The following is a 26,252-nucleotide window of genomic DNA, read 5'->3' as shown; positions in this document are numbered from 1 at the left end:
TTACCTTAAAGTAGCCCCACAACATGTACAACAGAAATAGGTTCGTAAGACCTTACCTTAAAGTAGCCCCACAACATGTACAACAGAAATAGGTTCGTAAGACCTTACCTTAAAGTAGCCCCACAACATGTACAACAGAAATAGGTTCGTAAGACCATACCTTAAAGTAGCCCCACTACGTGTACAACAGAAATAGGTTCGTAGGACTTTACTTTAAAGTAGCCCCACAACATGTACAACAGAAATAGGTTCGTAAGACTTTACCTTAAAGTAGCCCCACAATATGTACAACAGAAATAGGTTCGTAAGCCCTTACCTTTAAGTAGCCCCACTACATGTACAACATAAATAGGTTCGTGAGACCTTACCTTAAAGTAGCCCCACAACATGTACAACAGAAATAGGTTAGTAAGACCATACCTTAAAGTAGCCCCACTACGTGTACAACAGAAATAGGTTCGTAAGACTTTACTTTAAAGTAGCCCCACAACACGTACAACAGAAATAGGTTCGTAAGACTTTACCTTAAAGTAGCCCCACTACATGTACAACAGAAATAGGTTCGACGTTGTACAACAGAAATAGGTTCGTAAGACCTTACCTCAGAGTTAATTCCTGAAAGCTCCGCACAATGTAACGAGCTGGACATTAAATGCCCTAACCGGAAAATTTCGTAGATGGTACCGATGATATGGTGATTCTGACACTGGTCAATAACTGCACGTGATCATTAAACGACAATGTCCAAACGTGCATACAGAATAGACCAGATTTAAAGTGCGATAATCGTCAGACATTAATAATAGACCAAGGTTTTATTATTCCTTTGTTCGTAGACAGTAAGTGGCATTATAGGGACAAGTTTCACTTAATACACCATGTCACCAAGCACTTCCATTGACATTGGGGAGCTAGGTGCTTTCATAAGCTGACCACTTACACTAAAAGTCGTATCAATATTTTAGCTATTGTTCTATCAAAATTTCACAGCACATTTAGGAAGTGACAATAAGAATAACTGATCGCAGGGATTCCGTATTTTCCGTTCTCATGGGATTTGAAACCACTGGCCTTCGAGCTCGACGTATTGTTGGAAGTTTTGAATATTTGATATGATGGGACAAAGCCAGAACTTAGGTCACAATGACCTAACACTTGTATGATAACACAAACTGCGCAATTGAAATAAAATTCACATTTGCAAGGATGTACCTGATTTTAGTACCCTGTACCCTTTCCTGAAATGTTAGGTTTTCAATGATTTTTGTTTCGATTTGGATTTCATTGCTTCCATGTTGTGAATATTTTACTACGGTCACGTGACCACAGTATCATGCATCACTATAAAATAAAACAGTATTTAATAATTATATAGTATTTAACATAAACAATACTCGCTCACATTTGAACATTTTCCATACAAAATTATATATAAAAAGAGCTAAAAATTAGTCTTATATCATATTCGTCAATATAATCCACAGAAGCTCTTAACAAACTTCTGACGCCCACACACAAAGTATTGACGGAATCATGTTCTTTTGAATTGTGAATTCTCATTTCGTCATGGAAATACGATTTGCTAATAAAAATAAAACTGTGTTATGTCACTAGATCGATGGCGAATACATTGTCCAGCAAAATTCGAGAATAATTGTTTATTGACAAGTCATTGATCAATGTCAAATCGCCATTCACCATGCACCGGCTGTAAACACCGTCATCATTGTTTACGGAGTACGTGTTCACTCTGATGTTTGGGATTTAATATGTTTAAAAAGATGAATTTTGTAATATAATTTTATCATGTAGATTAATATTCAAATTAATCATCTGAACGCCAGACACATGAGAATAAAGAAAAGAAATTGCAAGATTTTTGGAAAATTTGATTGAACGCCTCAGTGACACAACAATACTTTGGACCATTAGACCCGATGTTATATAAATCAATCAAATATAGATGACACGGTAAACATTTACTGGGATGATGCTTTAATTATTCATAATGTTAGGTGCGTCAGTTGCTGAATATCGAGAACGCTTCAGTCCCGGTAGTGTGACCAGAGAGGCTCGTTCATCTGTGACCCCGGTAGTGTGACCAGAGAGGCTCGTTCATCTGTGACCCCGGAAGTGTAACCAGCGAGGCTCGTTCATCTGTGACCCCGGAAGTGTAACCAGAGAGGCTCGTTCATCTGTGACACGTGACGCTACTACAATAGGATATCGACGGGAATATCGTTTATCGCTCAGCTAGATGCAATATTTATAATAATTTCGTTGATTGAAATGTATTTGCTTTTGTGTGTTTAGTGACGTATTCAATACAATATCAGGATCCCCGTGTGATAACATAAACAGAAATGTCGAAGAATATTAGTTCGTATGTATAGGTGATGTGGCATACCGAATGTTGACAGAACGTCGATAGTATCGCGCAATTAAGCACGTCGTCCATGTTGCTAGTTTATTGTATACATAGTGGTGTTATTAAAAAAAACCACTTAAATTCAAAGCTGTAGAATTGTTGATTGAGTCCAGTGTAAAAAGTTTACTAAATGTTACTATAGGACCATGTGGACTCTGTAGGGATTTTTTCAGGCCCGGGATGTGATCACATTAATGGCATGTCTGTGTTGACTCCCCGAAAGAGAAGTAAACTTAGCCATGGACAATAGTCAAACCGACCACAATGTTACGCGTGTAGACCTGCTGGAGATCGTAGAGACACCATTGGGTGTTCACCATGTTTGAACGAAATTGTTCACTTTCTCTCTCTGATTTGCCAACTTTGCGAGAGTATTCTATTAAAACTGTTCCTGGTGGAATTTAGAAACTAGCTTGAAGACTTACTACAATTATTGAGGATAGAGCACAAATTTAACTCTTTACAATCCATCAAAATCATTTGTTACATTTGTGGCCTCGTTATTTTCGTACTACGTTCAGGCCAAAATGAAATGTCTTTGTTGAGTTTGGAGGCGAGATTTTCCAGCAGACTGTCGACATTCATATTGGACAAACTGGGCCCCCAACCCTCTGACGGCCTTGATTGTTTCCAAATGCGGCTTAATTTATTAATAAGCTAATTGGGACTTCTACCAAAGTAATTAGCAAACTCCTTTCATTTCATATTCAGATAAAATTTGAACATGCTTTTGAGATTGAAACCAAGAACACAACAGAATCATTGTTCAGATGTTTCCTCGATCGTTACTTACAACATGCTCACTATGGAACGGCTTACTACGTGTACTAAGTTGTACGATAAAGGTTACCATTTTTATTTTCGGATGAACTGTCCCTTTCTTGGTAGTTACTTCCCTACATTTCCAAATTAACGATATTTTCATGTCGCAGTTGATTCGGTATTCAAGTCCTTGCACCATTTCTGATGACTGCAGCCGGAAAATCGTAAAACACGGGTTTGCCAAAGATGCTGGTTGATGAAGACTCGAAACGCGGTTTTCTGGTCGACATCAGCAGTTCATAAGGAAATATGTATTTCTTTGTGTGACAAGATCATTTTTTTTTATTATGTTCATAAGTGTGTCTTATAGTGTTAGGAGTAACAATTTTGATGAGACTTGGGTATCCTTTTGCTTTTTGTAAGGTTCTAAATTCTTGTTCTTCGTTTAGTTTAAGTGCTACATTTTAGCTTCCTCGAACGTTCCTGGCGACAGTTCTGACAGTCCTGGTAATGACTGACATAGTAATCGTCACCTCATGGTTTTTGATGTAAACATGCTGGTATGTATCAATTCTATACTTCAGAATACTACTAATGCAGACATTGGAACTTTTAAAGCTTTACTCACCTAGCTAAGGAAGCTGAACGGATCAACATTTATAAATGTAAGATTAAAGACAAAAAACAACAACATGTATTTATATCAGGCATACGACAAACAAAAATGATTTGTTATTGAAAGTATTTTATTTCATACACGACAAACAGAATCCAACATCAATTACTCTGTAGAAAAATGTTCCAAAGCAGAATTTTTGTATTTGTATTTCTAGAATTGTTTACGTTTATACTATGACATACAAAATTACACTTATTGCACCAGGTCTTGGCATGGATTTAACAGTATACAAAAGTATAGGATTACAGTGACCTGACTGAAGCTTCATACATTACTGTGTTACCCATAATCGTCTATATTCAGTACGTGTGACGGTATCCGTAACCTCAAGTAATTACCACAAGGGTACTATACTGATGTATGACTTGGAAGTGTCCCATAGTTTCGTAAATAAATACAAATTGTGAGTATCAGTACAACTTAGAAGTATTGATAGTCTCAGAGAGCTATGGCGGGTTGTTATGTCTCTTTCCCCAAAGCTAAGACCGCTAGTGCCATCGTGTACTGAACAATAGATTAAGCCGAATTCAAGGCCATGGTCACGATAAAAACTCAATAAAATGCGTAGTTCGCGTTATTTCTATGAATTTAAAACAAATAATATACTGTATGCAACACAAGATCGTACAACAAGTTTTGAAAGGATTTAATTTTCATTACTACTGCCTGCTTCATGGCGCTACCTACTTTCTTACAAAACACACATCTTGTTTAAGTTTTTCCTGCACCTACATATGTATGAATGGCAAAATGATATATAATTTTCGAATAGCATGTCTTACACGTGTCTTCCTACATTTCAAACAAATGAGTCTGTCCTCAACGGTGTATTTTCCTCGTATTTATGGTAATATATTTGCGATAACACTTCCTGTTTTTTGCTTGGCCTTTTTTATTCTGACGCAACAATCCCACATTTTTTTGTATTTTATAGATAACATTACTAGTGCCAATTGGAGGGTAAATAAATTCATAAATATCTTTTAAGAGGATGTCTTATCTGCAAAGCGTAGCTGCACTGTACACGTGTACAGTGATTTGTTGACATGATTCCGTAGATGATAAATCAATAGGTAGTTATTAAAATATAAATAAAGTGTACCTTTGATTTGAAAAATATTCTCTTACTTAATAAAAGAAAAAGATCACATACCTAAATATAAAAAACAAGGTTACCGCGAGCCCGTCACACATTGAATGAGCAGTTGTTTGTATGATTGAAATATATGAAGTATTTGTGAGTAATTGACATTAAAAGAGAAATCATTCAACATAACTGGTTGATCAATGAGTGCAATACAACATCATGGAACCCATGCATCGCATTAATGAAACCAAGGGGAATAACTCCACACATTATGGTCGGATAATGGCGGTTATCGAACTTGTCCGAGCTTTCACCTTGTTGTGAAGTTTGTAGTTAATCTGTTAATAATTACTCGAGATATCGAGCGGACACTGTTTCGGCAAGTCCATAAAGGGGCATAACTCCACAAATTATTGTCGAATAATGGCGGTTATCTAACTTGTCTGAGGGTTTATGGGAATTAACCTTGTTGTGAAGTTTGAAGTTAATCCATTAATAATTACTCGAGATATCGAGTGGACACTGTTTCAGCAAGTCCATAAAGGGGCATAACTCCACAAATTATGGTCGGATAATGGCGGTTATCGAACTTGTCCGAGCTTTCACCTTGTTGTGAAGTTTGAAGTTAATCCGTTAATAATTACTCGAGATATCGAGTGGACACTGTTTCAGCAAGTCCATAAAGGGGCATAACTCAACAAATTTTGGTCGAATAATGGCGGTTATCTAACTTGTCTGAGGTTTTATGGTAATTAACCTTGTTGTGAAGTTTGAAGTTAATCCGTTAATAATTACTCGAGATATCTAGTGGACACTGTTTCAGCAAGTCCATAAAGGGGCATAACTCCACAAATTATGGTCGGATAATGGCGGTTATCGAACTTGTCCGAGCTTTCATGGTAATTAACCTTGTTGTGAAGTTTGAAGTTAATCCGTTAATGATTACTCGAGATATCAAGCGAACATCGTTCACATGCCCACCCGCCTGCCGCCCGCCCGCTCACGTGATAACATAATACGTCCCCGTATTCGACGGGCGTATAAAAAGGAATCTGAACGTGGATTTGAACTTGCACCGTTCACTTTGTCTGGTCACAAGTTAACTGCATTACACATTCGGCTACATCAGTCATAAACAAAGATGGAACACCTGTCTCAGTTTAAGAAACTCGCTCACCCATTTTTCATTATTTTGAGCACTTTCCCAAAGGAGGACCGCTTTTCCGGAATACGATCTGTTTTTGCATTTTATGTCACGGAATAAAAAAGCTTATTCAAATGTTGGTCCTCGGATGGGAAAGTGTTAAAAGTATTTTTTTAAGTCTGGGAAACCCCATCACTATCATAGATATAGTGAATATGGCTACATTGTCAGTATCATATTAACAATACCTAATATATCAGCAGTTCAAAACATCATATTCAATTGGTTTAATATCTATTCAAGGCATTTTTGCTGCTAGAAATTATTTACTCATTAATGTTTTTTCCCTGTTTTCATAAATGCAGACTTAGGAAAATATGGGCAGTTTTCTGCCATAGCTCTTTATATATCGCTGAAATTATTTGAAAACATAGAACATAGTTCCCATAAAACATTTCATGCCATAAAGTAAACTATTTTTAGTCCAAGATATTACAATCTGAGACAGGAGGCTTTACATAACGGCACATACCACCTACCTCGAAAGATATTTTAGTCCAAATCATGTCAAAAATTGTTATTTTCTTTTTTTACTGCACTGCCTCGATCAGTGATGAACAGGACTCTTGGTAAAAAGACATTAGTACATTAATAAATTTCAATACTTTCATCAAACAGAAACTTGAATATTTTGGCAAAAACAGTTCAGACAAAAATAGATAAAAAATTGAAAAAAAGAAGAAACTGGAATAATTCGGTTCTACTGCACTGCACTGTTTGACCTCTTACCTGGTCCTATATAGCTAATTTACATTTCAGCTGTTGATCTTAAACATATTTCAATTCATTTAAGATCTTACATGGCGTTTTAGTTGGACATTTGAAATTAATTACGCCTGTATCACCATGATATAAAATTTGCAAATTTCTTATTTGCATACATGAAACCGGGATGTAAATGACATCACACAACTCATAATGAAACTAATTTGGTTTTTGGCCTCCTACAAGGTCACATTTTCAATTTGAATTGATTTACGGGGAATTTCTGATATAAACATCATATTGATTAATTGGGGTCATCCTTCTCGGTGCAGATTTTCCCCGTTGTGAATGCGTAGATGCCCTACCATAGCAAAGAAATAGCCAAAATAGGGAGTTTTTGGACAGTAAGCATGCAGAAATGAAAGCCTCCGCATGCCACAATCAAAATTCCTTTCTCCGAATGAACACTGGTATGACAATGTTTAAGCATGTCGAATATTAATTTGTTTTTTGCATGCGGTGGCTTTCAAAAATTGAAGATTGTTTAATTGATTTCCCTCGAAATGGCCAAATTTCAACCAAATAGCACACAACAGACGATATTCACACATTTTATTATGAGAATGTGGGTTTATTTTTCTCTTTGTAATGCCATATCTTCTAAACCAGTTGTCCCATGAATATGAAATTGTATATTTGCATACTTCATTTATTCCAGATTACAAATATAACAACTAATTTCAAATCACTGGTGAGGCCTAGAATGCCCCTTAATGCCTTAATGCGGCTAGTCCTTTACAATGGAAGAGGTAAAACCCCGGATTACAAAAAATCAACCAAAAATAACCTAATATTATTGTTTTCACTTATATTAGCTTATATGAATTGGAATGAGTACGCTCTATCTGGGTAATTGTTGAATTTTTAGTACAAAGAATTTCAAAACTTCATGGAAAGATGACAGGTCCTTAAGCACACCCAAAGACAATCATCAAACAGAAAATAATCTGAAATAAATCATTGAAATATTTTTTTTCTGCTGTTGCCTTCTGCTCTCAAGAACCTTTCTCTTTAAGGAATTTTTGCTTATAACTTTCAAATACAATATAACTTTTACACAATGCTGTTTGCTTTATATATTACCTTGCCATCATTCTAAGGGTTCCCTAAAATAAATCCTTACATTTTATGACATTTATCTCCTTTCCCTGTGACCTTTTAAGTAGTTCAAGGTCATTCCTTTGACCAAAGTTGATAGCCGGTCATATCAGAACACTACTTGCAATCTACCATGGCTGCTGGCTTTTCTTGAGAAGATGTCGCTTGAAGACATTTGAAGCTTTATGCCTATGACCTTGAATATAGTTATTAGACAATGCAATAATAAGTTAAAAACCCTTTCCCAGTTAGTGACATGCATTATAATCTTCACCATATTCAGTACTATATATTTCATAATAACACAGCAAGTAGAGAACTTTTATTTCTTCATGATTATACACATTCACACACAGGAGAGTTCACACATAAGATCATTACCTCCCTTTAACAAACAGGTCTAAGTAAGTTCGTCGGTCATTCATAAAAGACAAACTATTTTCATGTTAGTACTTAACAGGCTTATTTCTTGCAACAAAAATAATATTGCAACAAGATATTGGTCACACGAAAACATAGACACCCACTGTAGGTGTTATATAGTTAGGATTCTGATCAATTTATCTCCAGTCCATAAGAAGTAAAGTGTAACATCATTTTACTTCCACTGGTGATCTTGAGGCAAGTGGCATCTAGAGGTGATCCTCTAGTTAATGGTCAGTATCAACAGCCACTGTACCAACATATAGTCTCTCTTTTCTCACAACCTTATTTTGTCGGACACTTCTGTAAAGGGAGGTAATCAACAGAATTGCAATATACTCAAGACTTTTTCTGTAAAGGGAGGTAATCCGTAGGAATTTCGAAAATTGAATTGAACTTTTAAAATCGTTTGATATTACTTAGTACATTGAACTTTGTAAATCAATACATTAATAAGGTTTATACATTTGATTCATCCAGTCACCATGAAATTCAATTCCTAGCTATGAAATAGGATTTGAATTGATAAACATCGTAAAGTACCTTTAAATAAGTGAAATGTATATTGGAAGGTTTTCTGTTTAAGTCTGTAAAAGCCTTTAAAATGCATAATTGAAAGTCAAAACACTCAAACAATAACAAATGCCATTTAAAAAAATCACTTAACAAATCACAAACCTCAATTCACTTCAGCTGAAGTTTACAAACACCTGGTCCAAGAATTGTCATCTTTTTAACAAGTAATTAGATTCCAAAAGATCATTTCTAAAAGTTAAAACAAAAACAGATTCCCTCCATCATCACTTTTTATCGCAAGTAGTAAAAAAGAATGAAAATATCTTTATATATAAATGTCAGGAGCACATTTTTTTCACATTTTTATCTGATGATTATTTTATTTCTAACCAGAAATCAGTCTTCCAATATAAGCAGAGATCTTTACATTTTCAAATAAGACTTGAATTAAATATCCATCTTCTATATTCTACTTACATGATTGAGATGCAAATGAGACTATAAAACCTACGGTTGTATTTGGAAGACTGACTATGATTGCGAGTTGAAATATTTTGAACACTGCAACTACCTGTACTCATAACAACACCTGTGCCAAGCATGAAATGCTTTAAAGATTTTCTCTTAATTAAAATGAAATCGGTAAGATCTAAATCATATATAGATGGTAGTCTCCTCCTCGCGACTAACATCTAAACTATGATTGCAAAAAATGTTTAGAATGTTTTTGGATAAGAATGTTCAAACCTCCAAAGCATGCAACATCTTAGATAAACCTAGAGTCAATACTACTTTTATCAAATGATATCTAAACCTAGTTACAACATGAAATTTATCAGATGCTATCGTCATAAAAAAATGACCACCTATGAATATAATTTTCTGACAATGGCCACTAGGGACAATCATTATTTGACAGGAAAAGAAACATAATTACTAACTGTGTATCACTACTGACTGGATATTAGCACCGACTAGATATTATTACTGACTGGGCAGTATCAGCTCCTATATAATCATCTGAAACAAGTTTCCATCTTTAATGATATTTATGAAACAAATTTCATTATAGTCAGACAGGCTGGAAACAACTTTATCCTATAGGCAACCAAAGCATGTACTATCTCAAATATTCTGTGAATGCTGAAACCGATAAAATCCTAGATAAACATCTCAATGCCTTTATCCTGAAATTGTGACATTAATGTTTTGTTGTTTTATTGTCCCAACGGGTGATGTTACATAATGAAAGTGTATGTATTGGTGATATAACACTGCATAACAGCCCAAAACTGAAATATATTTCTATCACGATAAAGCAGTTAGAATTTAAGCACAAAACGAACTTGGACAACAGTCTCTGATATAAAAAAAATCTAAAAAAGCAAGTCTTAATTTTGATGTGTTAAAATATAATCAATTACATCATATCTCAAAGCTCAAATTAAATGCTTTTTCCCCTTAAAAAAGCACAGTACAAAATTACAAATATTAAACTAATAGTTTCAAAGCTTAAGAAGTCTTCCTACCATACCTTTCAAACAGCAGCAAAATCCTTCAGAAATAATTATTGAAAAGGATTTAGTCACAAGTCTACAAAAAAACAAATTGTACATTGAAAAAAACCCACCCCAAAAAGCCAAGGGAAGTAATCTGGCGTAAAATTGTTGTACCCAGTCAATGGAAAAATCTTATTTTTATATTTGTACTAAGTCCTCAGTAAAGGGAGGTAATCCTTTAGTGATCTATGACATGTACCCAGACACAGATCTTCATAGACTATAATAGATTTACACTCACAACACGTTTTTTAAAAAATTCTTTATATATACTTTATACAAAAAAACAGGTTTTTCATTAAATTCATTTAATAAATCAATTATAAAAGTGCACTATATTAATGATATTACAAGGAAAGACAGTGTTTGTGGGCATACCGTCCATTCTTCACATCATTTACACCTGTTTACTCTTCAGCAGAAAGGTACCTAACATACTACAACAGAACAAAGTAGATAATACTGAGAATATTGGAACACAATATTTGTTAAGGATTTGTACAGGAGGCGGTTATGTTACAGAAAATCTAACTATTCTTAGCGTTAAACACAATACACCAAAATATATCTTCTCTAAAAGAACAGGGTTCAACCCTAAAATTACCTTATATACAGGACAGATTTTACCAAATGGCTGAAATAGCACTACAGCCATTGAGGGAACAAGCAACAGGCATATCTGTTATGTAATAACATGGAATACAGTTACTAACCAAAACGTTAACTGTTTGTAAGCTCTTCGTTACTTCGTGAGTATGACCGCTACTTGCAATAGGGCCTAGGCATTCTTTAGTGTGTAATTGTGTAATAGTTTCTAATTATTACCCTCACTTGCAAAGAACTTTTATTTCCATTTTCATTTTTTGCATAACCTATATATATATACTCGGGTATTTGTATAATGTACTAAAACCCCTATTACCTTCAGATGAATGCACTAATAACAGATTATGACGCTTGATTAACCATAACACCCCTTAGTTACTTTGGTAGACTCACCATACATTTATCTTGGTGAGTCCATTTTGGTCTACAGTGATGAGAGGGTTAACTACTGGTATGTACCTGACCTTATTGCCGAGTAGGTGTAACTGACATAAACAATGGACAACATGTTCCCATTAGACGAAAGACATGTCAACTGGAGCAAATATAACACATGTATGGAAAACAAATGTTGTAATTCTATCATTCACAAGCATATACTGACAGCACTTTACACAGGAGTGAAGAATCACGATCACACATCAGATATCACTAGGAACACAATCAATAAATACCCAGATCAAATAGAATGATCTTTGTAAACTTTCATCTCCTCCTCCATATAAATATCAGACATAATAACCATAATTATGACATTCATAAAACATGCAATTATATTGGAAAGTCTATATCCTGTTAGAGCACCCAGACCAATAGATTTCTATGTACAAAAAATGTCAATGTGAAAATAAATATTTCTCCTATTAAGAGATATACAGGATACACTACATGTAGGTAAGTCCTCTCTCAGGACAACTTGCATTTCATTTTTGGTGCTGATTCTAAAAAAGGCAATTACTTTCAGGAAATATTTTTATTACATGTACAATTGTTTAAAACTCAAATTGGCTATATTGATTACCTACTGAAGCCCCTCTTTATACAGTAGGAATGCTATTTGTTTACTGTATAACACTAACCATGACTGTGAGCCTTGTGTGTTCAACACATGGGATACTCTGATGTTATCTACTAACAGTACAGTGTATATAGGTATCCAGTGTTTAAAACCTCACCAGAGGTACAAGAAGTATATCCAAAAGATATATTGAACACATTTCAATTGGAATTATATTAAAGACATTAGCAGATCTTTCTATTTGTAGACATTGTTTTAATGTCAAACATTTTGTATTCCTTACTAAAAATTGCCCTATACATGTATGGCTCGATGATTTAGTCTATTCTTGTTTAATTTGAAAGAATTTCACACCGCTGATATCTTTACCCTCTCAATTTGATGACGTTAACATAAAGCAGTCTACGTTTGGTAATACGATTGAATATCTAGAAGGGTGTTGTATATGTGCTATGGGGTACATATTTGATACAAAATGTACCTGACTTTCTATAAGCAGATCCTCAGTATTTATAGAAGAACATATCTTTTTATTAGTGATGATTATAGTTCCCTTCAGTTGTTTATTTTTCATTCACTTTTAATGTAACAATAATCACTATAAAGTCAAATAATATATAATTTTCTTTCACTGAGCTCACACATTGATTTGGTTTGATTGACCGACGATTCAAAATTTTCTATTGAAAAGTCAGAATTTGTATTAACGTTTATATTTCACCAAATAAATGGACTCACTATCTGTATACCTATGGAAAATAAAAAAAACTTACCGGTATCTATTTCTGTTCAGAATTACAAGGGTTTTTTCTACAGCGATACCATTTTTGTGGTTCACACAAAAATTGATGACTTCATAAGGACCATGGACAGCTGGACATTAGCACTGACAATATGGATAGAACTTTGTACCCAATACATTTTTTGATTTCCTGATGAAGGCTAGGAGGCCAAATATCTGAAGCTGATAACTTTAATTATTGCTCGATTAAACTAATTTAAACTATTTGTTTTACAATATCTTATCAATCATGCGATACTTAAGAAATGTACAATTTAACTTTGAATTTATTGTTTGTCTCAATTGTTTTTAAAGATTTTACTATTTATAAGTATACGACACAGAATTTATTTTTGTGTAGGATGATAACTATGTTTACCGAACCTTATGACTTTATTGAACCATCCTGTCCGATATTGTAAAGATCAACCCTAATTTCCTCTACAGTTCTTCAAAAGCTTACCCACTATTCCCTGTTATCCAAACCTATACCTATGGACTTTATAGTAAATATTTTAATTATCTGAACCTCAGTATCAGTTTTCTGGGACCTAAGTCACTGTCCTAACAAAGCCTCCACTGCCTAGCTTACTAACGCTTTGTTATTACATCAAATCTGGATGACAGGGGATTTAATGATAAACATGCAATTTCGAACATATTTCACTGGTGATGTTTCATACCATCATACAAACAAACTACAGACTTAGCCAAACACAAACTGCTTCACTCTGATTCTAATCACACTTCCTGCTTCTGGTTTTTTCCCTTTCCTGTACCAACGTTAACTTGTTCCACCTGGCTGCCTCCATCACAGATTCAAAGCCTGCAGGAAGATGCCATGAGTACAGGGTCACATTGAGTTTGTTTCTAGGACTTTTCACAGAGATAAAATGACATATGAATTGCTGTTTCCATGGATACAGTTGTCACACTTCAGAAGGTGTTCCATGGATACAGAAATAACACTATATGGAGCAGTTTCCATAGACATAGAGGTAAGACTGCTGTTTCTGTTTCCAAGGATATAGATGCCATTTCATGGATACTGTGGACACATGTTATTGTGTGTTACCATGGATAGGAGGTCACCTGCCTGTCTGGGAGGTACAGGAAGGACTACAGGCGGTGATGAAGACACTTGGTGAAGCCTTCATTATAGTATACAGCACTGAAATACACATTACACAGCATTACACAATAATACAGTAGTACTAGATACAATCTCCTAAGCTAAATAATTAAATCCAGTTGTCTAGGTATTTTGATAACCAAACAAAACTAACTTCTGATGAAAACCTTTCCTTATTTTATCAAGCACATAGATCAAATTCCTGAAGTTCCTTAAAAAGATACCTGGCTACAAGACGAAACAGGCTTCAATTTTAAACAAAAATTTGCAGAACTAATTTCAGATTTTATTCTGTAGTTATCAACTTGTACTTTAGCAAGAGCTAATAATTCACAGGAAAAATATCTTGATCATAAGCAGAACTGAAAAGTTAGCGACTGCACCTGATGTCTTATGTTAGTAATGGACATTATGAAAATGTATTTTAAGTAAAGGAGTAGTTTAAAAATTTACCATTACTTATCTTTCAGGCAGGTGAGCTAACTAGATATTTCACAAAATATCTTTTACTATTGATAACAATTTGTTAAATATTTATTTAGCTGAAACGCTTTTTAACCTACACATCGGTTTTCAAAATTTGAGAGTTTTGCACTAAAAATAAATATAACTTCTCTGTTAACATATCTACAAAAATGATAAGATGCCAACCTCTTTATCTTTTGACTTTGGTTCTCTAGTTGTACGTTCCCTCTCCCTTGGGCGACCTCCATGAGCAGCGTGGTGGTGTTGAGGGGTCCCGCCCCCTGACGCCCATGTTGGTTGTTGTTGCCGTTGTTGTTGTTGTTGTTCCTGTCGTCGGACAGCCAGGGCTAATCGCTTGTCCTCATCTGCCTGCATACGTGCTGCCAACTCATGGCTTCAACAGACACAAGAATAAAATGTGAATACTAGTATCAATTGTTTTAGACTTATTAAGTGTTTTTTTAAATTACTTCAGCTCTTTATACTGTGACAATATATATATGAGAAGAACTTCCACAAAAGCCAAATCTTTAAAGTGTCTCATGAAAGCCAGATCAACATTATACAAATACGTTTTACCTTAATTTACTGAAAAATAATTGAAATAAAGCAAAGATAGGAGTTGCTCATGCATTTGATAATTTTACACTAGAAATACGTTTTTTCCACTAAAACCAATCATTGAAGCAGTTCAAGGTCAATGATACGAAGAAAATGTATAGCACTCTATCCAAGGTACCTAATGACCAAATATTATGAGCCTGGGCCAAATGGGACTTGAGAAGAAGACTCTTAAATCTATCACCATTATAGCCAATGATTTTGTTAAACACGTGCACTGACCCTAGCAACTATTCAATGTTGGCATTCATGGCTCTAGAATATAACATTCTTCAGATGATGTTGAATGAAATTTTCAACATATTTGACCCCAGTGAACTTGAAACTAGTCTGAGGTATAAACAGGATGAATTTCAAGATCCTAGGTCATTCAGTTTGCAAGAAGAATCTGTTCAAAGAAAAAAGTTGGCGGACGGGCATGATTGGTGTGTGTTACAGTAGGGACAGGGGAGATAATTCTTACTCAGACATTTGAGGTCGCTGTGGGTCATGTCTTTGACCATTATCCTGATTCCAGTCTATTTCTTCATCTCTTAACTGCTGCTCATGCTGGAGGGACATCGCTAGCAGGTAACTATCAACACAGATCAAGACCTACAGGTAAGTCATGTAACAATACACAGGTAAAGTACTGGAATATACTGACCACTATACATGTAACTGTGATATGTCCTAAATATGGTAACTACAGTGTATATACCAGTAAAAATAGGTAAAGTACAGGTATACCATGACCAACAGTTTACATACCTGTAGCTGTGATATGTCCTAAGTCACATAATATAAGCACACACAGATAACATTCAACAAATACAGAAAGTTGTGCAAAATGAAATACTGGACAACATAAATTTTATATTACATACAACTCAAGTACAATAATACATTAATCATAATACATACTTGAATCAAATCTGTGATATGTCAGCCAGAGCAATAAGATGAAGCATGGATTACCTTCATAATACAGGTCATACTAATTGAGAGATAAGTGCTAGGTTCGACTTATACTGACACAGGGTTATTTCCCTTTGTTATCAATAATCTTAAGTTCATAATGGTATTTTAGCAGATTTTCCAAAAACTTTTGAGTAAAGAAAGTCATTCTTGATCTTGAGTTTTACAAATAAAACTCAGACCACATACCCATGTTTAAAAATAAGCATAACAAATTTGTTTTTATTATGATCTGATAAATAATAATAATAAGAAATAATCAGCACTGCACATATACTGACTCTTGGTCAACTTGCTCCTCTGGATTCATAGGTGTGGGTGGTAGGACAGGTTCAGCAGGCGGGGACTTCCTGTACGTGTTGAAGTTGGCATCCACAAAATAGCCATCCCCCTCCACGTTAGACAGTGTTTCCCAAACCACGTTACGCTCACTCAGAAACCCCTGATCTGTCACCAGCAGGAACAGTTCATTCTGTAAAGCAACAAATACAGTTTAAAATGACAGGAAAAATAGCTACCTTATAACTTATGACAAATTATTAAACAAAATATGGCTTCCTTATCACGTATGACAAATCTAACTGACGTATGAAAGGATCCTGGAAGGTGCGTTCAAGTGGTGGTGATCTAAAAGTTTATTCAATACATGTACATTCAAACTAATTAAGTAAGGAGGGCTATAACATTAGCTTCAACTACATAACTCTGTGTGTCCTTCGTAAATATGTTGTCCCTGGGAAATGTGATTTTTAAATTCTGATCTCAAGCATAACCTTAATTTCCAGACTCCATAATTTTGAGCATCAAGAGTGATCTATAGACACTAGTAAAAGATCAATATATACATACATGTACCAAGATCTACACTGCAGCCTCAGATAGTGACATTATCCTTCAAAATTAATCTAAAGGTTTTTATTCAAATCAACGTTCTTTGTGAATGTAATTTCAGCAAAAAAAAATTGCCAAAATTCTCACAAAAATTCCCTTCATTGTTGAATGGGTTTATGGTCAAGAGTTTAAAACCATTACACCTAAAGTATTAGGGCGTTATCCTTATCAAATGATCATAAGCGTTCCTAATTGAAGTGGTAAGTACACTGCAAGTGGGCTATAGGGCTTAACTTGTTGATTAAAGAACAGGAGAATGGTTGTCACCACTCAAGGTCCTGGCTGGCCATTGACCTCATATTACAAACAGTCAACGACCATAGACATCACATGTTTAATTCATTGACCTCTGACTTCTATTTCATTTACATTTATTTTAATTAAAGTTACCAGACTAAAGCTTTAAAACAATTTCCAAGTATCAAAGAGCAAATCTAATCCCCACTGAATGTTTTATAATTAAGTGTCAGTGAGCAACAATAATTCCTTGTTATTTTTATAATGAAGAATCACTAAGCATCATTAATCCCCTAATGACTGTTTCATCTCTGAGCAATTAAACCCCCCACCGATTATTTTGTTTTGTAGCTATAGTGAATCACCGAAGTTCGAGTTTTGACTGACCTAAAAACAAATCGGAATGGACAGTGGGTGGAATACGTGCCTAATGTTATGATATTTCACTTTTGATCTTTGATTCATGGTGTACATTAGTTTCAGATGAATCTTGACCCATTTGATGATTCAGATATATGAAAAGTGATGTCAAGCTGTTTTGAGACCAAAGAGTATTTGTATCAAGTTTGGTCAGTTACTTTGATTTAGTTAAAATCAAAACCGTCACAGGCTTCGGCGTTCCTCTGCGATTCAAATCAGCCATAAAAACAACTGGTCAAGAGATGATTATTTGCAGTAGTTTTTTTTCTGAATAGCTTACTGAAACTGGGGAAGTTAAATGGTTTACTTAGGTAACCCCATTACCCCTACTAGGTTCAAAAATCATTAACCCAATTTTCCCTAATAGGCTCTGCCTAAAGGAAGCCACACCCTTCATTCATACAACAATGAATCTTCTTCATCCCGGAATACAGTACTCCATGGCCATTGAGGTCCAAATTCATTCACTCTAACTTAAAGAGTAGTTTTTTATCTCCAAAGTTGAGGAGATAGGAAAGACCATATGGTCTTTGTTATAATATTATGTCTGGATTTGTGCCAAGTGTAATTACAAGGACCCACATTGGGATTAACACTATCTGGTGTGACATATATACCGGTAATGAGAATATCCCTTATATAAGTGTTTTTAAATCTAGAATAATGTGGAACACCTCCACAGATTTGGTGAAACTTAACTGGAAACCTACAATGAGATGCAATGGTATAGGAGCTGATAGATGTACATGGTAAATTGTATTGGGGTGTTATAAGTATTACCATGACTTTTTTTCTGTCCGAGACTGATACACTCCGACATTAAATATATAAATGTAAGGATAACAATTATGATCCTCAAATAGTAATGATTGCTTTATAACATTTCTTTAAATTCAATTTCATATATTATAATAAAGTTATCAGGTAGTATACTATGTCCTTTACAAAGTAAGAACATTGATAAAATTTCAATTTGTCAAACAAAAAAACTTGAAGAACCTCTTGCATTATAACTCTCTTATAAACTTTGAATTATCATCACATAGTGCAGTGTCAAATTTCAAAAGATGCTTTTTTCTTAAAAATTGTAGTGTTTACAAATGGTCATCAAGATATCCACCCTTCTACTAAAATATTCCAAGTACCACACAATTGAATTCATATTTGAAATTTGACATTTACATTTAAGTACAAGCCCTAACAGCCTTTAATAATGATGATAATTATGTCTGTATGAGTATAGGATATAGTTACAACTATTTATCAGCAAGGACACAATACCAGTGTCCTTATCACCGTAATCTTAGGACTAAATACTGCATCATTAGCTGTGCTATCTCAATGCCGGAGCTGGGGTTCACACTGGCACACTTAACTAAGCATAGTTTATCCATGTGGGATTGGATTCTGCCAAAATCTAGTGACAAAACGCTGTATCAATTAAAAGATTATTGACTTTTAGATAATCTATTTCATCACAAACCTGGCATTAAATATACAGAAATATTTACTTAAGATTTTCTAAAATGTTTATACTATTTTGTACATGTAACTGCTTTGATCTCGTCACTTAATACAAATCATCAACCTATCAAGACCTGGATGTTATGTTTACAATCAACAGGCATTTCCCCTAACTTTGTCAACATTTCTATCGTACATCTTTTGGTAATTAATTATATGCAGTGCGGGATGGGTTTAGATGATAATTTGGTTATGAAAAGAAAACCAATATGCAAACTAAGCAGATTTACATGGTGTGTATACTGGTTTTTGGTTTCATAACTGGTAGATTATCCAACAGGTTCTAATGGATACTTTAGTAATTTACTTAAGCATAGGTAGCACGAGATGAAAATGAAACACAAATTTAACTTTATCCTGAAAATTTCTTTAGACAATCATGATTTGTATAATATTACAAAAACAAAAATCGGTACTTGTGAAAATTAAGCGATTGAAAGCATTTCAGAGGATATCAATAAGGATTTTTTTCCCCCCGAGGCAGCGGACAAGTTAACATAGCCTCGGGAAACTATCCCCGGTATGGAGTTTGATACCAGAAAAAGAATGCAATGACCTTTATGTACAGGGAATGTAACTATAACGATATTAGTATATTGAACCCACTTATACAGCTTCATGCAACCTAGCTTATATGTATATACTCCATACATCAAACTCATGTTCAATCCTCTGTTCCAATTCAATATACTCTGGTATTGACAATCGTTAGTAATGACAATCCATTTGTTATATTTCTCATTTTTTTTTTTTGAGAGACAAATTGTAAAGCAGTTTTGATATGAGTTTGAAACTTATGAAGACTACCCCCAATGGTACGAAGGCTTGGTTAAAGAGTACAGTCTAACTTGACAAGGGATAGGCCGTGTTATGATAGCAAAGACATCTAAAATGACGTAAAGTAAGAACATTGACTCCTGACCCCAGAGCTGTGTTATAATCACTATACACAAGTGGATGAATCATTTTCACAAGAGAACGATGGACAGGATTTCCTTCTATGTGTAACGCAACTTCCCCTCATCACACTCCGGACCAGTCCACAACACATTATGTACAACCAATGTGATGAGGGAGGGGCAATCACAGCCATGACCTGACCTCTACTCCGTTCAAGGATTTTTGTTTCATGCAGAATGCCAGGGAAATGGCTTTGTCAGTTTGTAACAGGAAGGAGGATGTGTGCTTCCTCATGTTAAAGAATTAAGGAAAGAGCGTTTGAGGAATTAAGATAACAACGGATACCAACATGTGCCTAGAATGTTAAAAGTTAATGACTGGAGTTAAAAATGGAGAAAAAAATGTGAAAATTTAACAATTACAAATTTGTAATACAACACAAATTTAATGGTAAACTCTGTACTTGACTGAATGACAACATTTAAGGTTAACAGATCACAATCAGCTGACAATTGTTTTTAGATTTGACTCCACAGACAATTGCAGTAACAGTTGTCAGCTCTGAAGAAGCTGTTGTAAAGATGGAAATATCAGTTATCGAGTTAAAAGTAACAATGAACAAGGATTACTGAGACATCAAATTGGACTAACATTTGCCAAGTTCGTAGTTTGATCAGTAGTTAATTTTGCCAGCTGTCAAGTCGGACTAAAGTGAAACCTTACAGGATGGATTAAATACAGGTGGATGTGTGTTTAGAAATGGAGTTATTGTTTAGGTTGGATCACCCGTCCCCGGCTAAGCAGGCTGTGTGCACCTCCTTCCTACTGTTTTACTGTGCTGTTTCCAGTAACGTCCTACCAGGTGAGTTAGAGGACCTGCTGAACCCCTTTATTTCCCCCTATCATCATCAACATTTTATCTGCATTTGAAACAACTACCCTGTCAGTAAATGTTCTGAGATAATGCTGCGTAACATGGCATATCAATGGCGACATTCTGTTACCCCTTTGTAATGACAGGCAATTATGTTACTGCAAATATTTTCGTAATTATAAAAATCTTCACAGCGAGTTATTCGTGTCAATTACGTTGTACAGACTTCACAGTCTGTCATCAGTATGCCTCTATCAGTATTGGCTTTACCAGTACTTATGGTTGCTCTAGATCTGTAACTGGGAAAATGTTGAATGTAAATACAAATTCAACCAAAGGTTATGTACATGTTCCAAAGCTGTCCCATGTCACTGACAACTGACATTTTTTTCATTACAATCCTCTAGTTGACAGTGTGCCGAAGGAAGTTGGTGGGTACTGTATACCATACGCCCAGCGAGAGTGTCGTGATCTGTCCGACCCCTTGTACGAGGGTATCTTCAAACCTACTGCCACAACAGATGTATGTCAGTAAGTACCGAAACATTGTGGGACACAAAGATAAACTTTTCAACAATCCCAAACCTTGATAACAGTTAGGTCCTTCATATTTATACCAGTTAGTTTACTTTTTTTGTAGAGATGTTGAATATAATATTTTATCATAAAAACACCTTACTTGCTGTCCTGTTTGAATTTTATGGAAATACCCATTTTTTATATGATTTAATGATTTAATAGCTATTGATATCTACTATCATATCAGATAAAGTGTTGCCATGTTTATCATTCCTGATAAGCAATTAAATCTCATTCATAATACTTTTTTTTGATTATCTGATCAGAATATAGGGGAAACGTTAAAATCTTTCATTGCAAGCAAATTATTTTCAATATATCATGTGAATCATTTATTATTAACCCTCAAAATCACACAATGAATGTGGTATACATGTTTAGACTCTTCTCAATAAACACTTTATAACCGCACTGAGTTCAAATAGATCAAAAATGATCTGACGATAGTCTTGAAGCAACGGTACCTGTAGGTGTAGATTTATGGTATTTTATACATACATATTGGTAACAGATCCTGTTAGATATATGAGGATGGCACACCAAATTGATATTCTGTTTCTCTTGCAGACTATTTGCCACGTATCACTCCTGCATACAACAGATAATATTAAACTGTCCAATTACTCCAGAGGAAGAGTCTTTCTACGATACAAGCTTTGTACAATTCTTTAATAAGGAGTACGAGTGTCACATATCTACTACCACAGGTAAGTCTTAATTCTACGATACAAGCTTTGTACAATTCTTTAATAAGGAGTACGAGTGTCACATATCTACTACCACAGGTAAGTCTTAATTCTACGATACAAGCTTTGTACAATTCTTTAATAAGGAGTACGAGTGTCACATATCTACTACCACAGGTAAGTCTTAATTCTACGATACAAGCTTTGTACAATTCTTTAATAAGGAGTACGAGTGTCACATATCTACTACCACAGGTAAGTCTTAATTCTACGATACAAGCTTTGTACAATTCTTTAATAAGGAGTACGAGTGTCACATATCTACTACCACAGGTAAGTCTTAATTCTACGATACAAGCTTTGTACAATTCTTTAATAAGGAGTACGAGTGTCACATATCTACTACCACAGGTAAGTCTTAATTCTACGATACAAGCTTTGTACAATTCTTTAATAAGGAGTACGAGTGTCACATATCTACTACCACAGGTAAGTCTTAATTCTACGATACAAGCTTTGTACAATTCTTTAATAAGGAGTACGAGTGTCACATATCTACTACCACAGGTAAGTCTTAATTCTACGATACAAGCTTTGTACAATTCTTTAATAAGGAGTACGAGTGTCACATATCTACTACCACAGGTAAGTCTTAATTCTACGATACAAGCTTTGTACAATTCTTTAATAAGGAGTACGAGTGTCACATATCTACTACCACAGGTAAGTCTTAATTCTACGATACAAGCTTTGTACAATTCTTTAATAAGGAGTACGAGTGTCACATATCTACTACCACAGGTAAGTCTTAATTCTACGATACAAGCTTTGTACAATTCTTTAATAAGGAGTACGAGTGTCACATATCTACTACCACAGGTAAGTCTTAATTCTACGATACAAGCTTTGTACAATTCTTTAATAAGGAGTACGAGTGTCACATATCTACTACCACAGGTAAGTCTTAATTCTACGATACAAGCTTTGTACAATTCTTTAATAAGGAGTACGAGTGTCACATATCTACTACCACAGGTAAGTCTTAATTCTACGATACAAGCTTTGTACAATTCTTTAATAAGGAGTACGAGTGTCACATATCTACTACCACAGGTAAGTCTTAATTCTACGATACAAGCTTTGTACAATTCTTTAATAAGGAGTACGAGTGTCACATATCTACTACCACAGGTAAGTCTTAATTCTACGATACAAGCTTTGTACAATTCTTTAATAAGGAGTACGAGTGTCACATATCTACCACAGGTAAGCCTTAATTCTACGATACAAGCTTTGTACAGTTCTTTAATAAGGAGTACGAGTGTCACATATCTACCACAGGTAAGCCTTAATTCTACCATAAACCTTTCTTACATCTTGTGATACATCTTTAAGACAGGTCTTGAATTTACCAGAACTTGTTTCTGATAGGCACATTATTAACACAAGCTACAACACCTTAACATGCAGGTATTGCACATCCATTATGGATATGTAATTCATATGCAAATGCAATTTTCAGGATTTTTGCCTGTTTTTTCTTGTAAATACATCCTGAATAGAAATTGGATAAGTTTTGTAGCATTATTGTATGTTTGGGTAAATGAAAGTGCATAACATGACAGTGGTTTCACTTTCATCAATAACTAATTTTCACACAAATTCTGCAAGTAAGAGAAAACTGATAAAAATATCTTCAATATTGCATTTTCACCACCTATTTATCAAAATTGCGAAAAAAGAAAATAAGACAGAGTTGAAAGAATTGCATTCAATGTCAAACCCCAGAAAAGTTGGAAAATTTCCAGATTTTCTTATCGATAACATACAGTACATGTATTAGGCAACAGAAATTTTCAAAAATCCTTGTTTTAGGGGATCAATTCGGTGAAACAAAAGCAATCACAAAAGCAACCTTTTCAAAGCAAAAATCAGAGAAGTAAGGGTGTAATGAAACGTTTCCTTTAAACAAGTTACTAATTAAACCTAAAAGAAATGTTGTCAATATACAAAACAGCAAGTAACATATTTGATGGTGGTTGTTTTTTTCATATTCAGGAAAATTACATCAACAACATTCTTCTAATGGAGGTTCAGTAAAGAAATGGAACTCTTTGTTGATGTGTGGACTTTGGCTTCTTGTGGGATACTTTACAAGTGTTCAATGACAACATCCATGTACTATTAGGAAGACAGTGCTGTAACATGTGAGATACATGTACTGTACTTATCAACTTATAACTCCCATGGAATCCAGTTGTTAATTCCTGAAATCTGGTCTATCATTCCTCTTAACATTCCAGAAAGTTTCTGGAAGAGGCAGGGCAGGGTCTCAAAGTAAAATCATCCTAACCTGCTGTACACTGAAAAATCGTTGCTAAAAGAAATGCATGAATAATGAAGTATTTATATACCTGGTAAGTTATACATCAACCGGTGTGAATGTGTTTGCTGAAAAATGATTGTTGATCAAGTCAAGGAAACACTTGTATAGGGCATATAGTTATAAATGTACAGTGAAATCTGTAGTACCAGCAGTGAAAGACAATATGTTGTAAGCCAATGATCTCATGAAAGAATAAGAAGTACAATTCTGAAAGGATGATAGGATGAAGGCTTTTCCTGTGATGTAAGTAAAACACACAAGACATTCTTGCCTGCTGAGATCTCAATGACACTGTATGTGTGACTTATGTATTCCTTTGTCGTATTTCACTGAGGGAGGAAAATGCTTTACAAAATGTGAAGGTTACCGTAGAACAACATTTCACAAACAACGATGCAATTTCTGTGTTTTATGTAAATAAATTATTGTGATACTTGTCTACTTCCAGTGATCAATGGGAGATGTATAATTGTTGAAACTGTATGGATGAAACCCCTACTGCCGCCCTTATGACCTGTTAAATAAAATTTGCCTAGGAAAGAGAAAATGTCAGTTTTTTGTTTGAAGTGGAGAACAAGGCAATGTTAACTTGGGGAAGTCAGTATGCCCCCTGTGGTGAACAAGGCAATGTTAACTTGGCGAAGTCAGTATGCCCCCTGTGGAGAACAAGGCAATGTTAACTTGGGAAAGTCAGTATGCCCCCTGTGGTGGACAAGGCAATGTTAACTTGGCGAAGTCAGTATGCCCCCTGTGGAGAACAAAGCAATGTTAACTTGGGGAAGTCAGTATGCCCCCTGTGGTGGACAAGGCAATGTTAACTTGGCGAAGTCAGTATGCCCCCTGTGGAGAACAAGGCAATATTAACTTGGGGAAGTCAGTATGCCCCCTGTGGTGAACAAGGCAATGTTAACTTTGCAAAGTCAGTATGCCCCCTGTGGTGAACAAGGCAATGTTAACTTGGCGAAGTCAGTATACCCCCTGTGGTGAACAAGGCAATGCTAACTTGGCGAAGTCAGTATGCCCCCTGAAGTGAACAAGGGGAAATAACTCAAGTTACACAAGCATCACAAATGATCATGCTGACAGTCTGTGAGCAAAAATGTGCGGGAAGAACATCAGCTGCTATATTCTCAGTGACCTAATTTACCTTTACATGTATAAAGAGAAATTGATGTTCAGAACATAAACCACAAGACCACAGACAAAAGTGGAACAAATTACAAACAACTATTTAATCACATATAAGCAAAGATGGTATTTTCCCACTCTCCAGGTGATACATGTAGTACAATACACTAGAACAATGTCAAATACAGACTAACTAAACCTCCCACATCTCATTCCGACACTTTTGGGTTTTAATCCACAAAGTAATTCCAATCACAAAGGAAAATCAATTGTATAGTTAATAACTCCCCTGTGTACTGATAAAGAGTGCAAAGTCTCATTGAAGTCCATGTTGTGTCTTAGTAGAAGTAGGATTTGATTTTCATATAAAGGGGAACAACTCTACAATAAAAAAGTGTTGAAATCACAACAATAGTGGATTGTTGACAACTGCCTAGAACATTGATAAATTGTACAAAGTTTCATTTCAGCACTTTATGAGAAGTGATACAAACTTGTGTCTGTCGACAGATGGACAGATTGTAGG

At 35.0% G+C, this 26,252-nt stretch overlaps 2 protein-coding genes across 3 annotated transcripts in view; one reads left to right on the top strand and one right to left on the bottom strand.

Annotated features, from left to right (window-relative positions):
• Window positions 1-7,460: 7,460 nt before the first annotated feature.
• Window positions 7,461-26,252, bottom strand: part of LOC110453700 (ubiquitin carboxyl-terminal hydrolase MINDY-1-like) — a 38,204-nt gene continuing 19,412 nt past the window's right edge. The window contains exons 6-9 of one of the 2 annotated variants that reach the window (XM_021502768.1): window positions 16,383-16,573; window positions 15,608-15,718; window positions 14,710-14,917; window positions 7,461-14,097 (exon numbers count right to left, since the gene is read on the bottom strand). In XM_021502768.1, the coding sequence (XP_021358443.1) occupies window positions 14,083-14,097; window positions 14,710-14,917; window positions 15,608-15,718; window positions 16,383-16,573 (525 nt within the window). In that variant the 3' untranslated portion in view covers window positions 7,461-14,082. Of the gene's footprint in view, window positions 14,918-15,607; window positions 15,719-16,382; window positions 16,574-26,252 lie in introns of both variants that reach the window. The other variant, XM_021502767.1, reaches the window with a different exon arrangement.
• On the top strand, window positions 18,000-25,138 carry LOC110453701. The gene is made up of 4 exons (XM_021502769.1): window positions 18,000-20,935; window positions 21,355-21,478; window positions 22,094-22,233; window positions 24,271-25,138. The coding sequence occupies exons 1-4, from the start codon at window positions 20,833-20,835 to the stop codon at window positions 24,378-24,380; spliced, it is 477 nt and encodes a 158-aa protein (XP_021358444.1). The 5' UTR covers window positions 18,000-20,832; the 3' UTR covers window positions 24,381-25,138.

The sequence above is a fragment of the Mizuhopecten yessoensis genome, unplaced genomic scaffold (genome assembly GCF_002113885.1).
Source record: "Mizuhopecten yessoensis strain PY_sf001 unplaced genomic scaffold, ASM211388v2 scaffold7491, whole genome shotgun sequence".
NCBI classification, from domain to species: Eukaryota; Metazoa; Mollusca; class Bivalvia; order Pectinida; family Pectinidae; genus Mizuhopecten; species Mizuhopecten yessoensis.
Note: the sequence above shows the minus strand (reverse complement) of the source record. Positions and strands in the feature narration are given on the sequence as shown.

Excerpts from the sequence above, each read along its gene's own strand:
- LOC110453701 (XM_021502769.1), top strand. The coding sequence starts at position 20,833 with ATGGAGTTATTGTTTAGGTTGGATCACCCGTCCCCGGCTAAGCAGGCT. Across the intron at positions 20,936-21,354 it reads TTCCAGTAACGTCCTACCAG|TTGACAGTGTGCCGAAGGAA; the intron begins GTGAGTTAGAGG and ends ACAATCCTCTAG. Across the intron at positions 21,479-22,093 it reads GCCACAACAGATGTATGTCA|ACTATTTGCCACGTATCACT; the intron begins GTAAGTACCGAA and ends TTTCTCTTGCAG.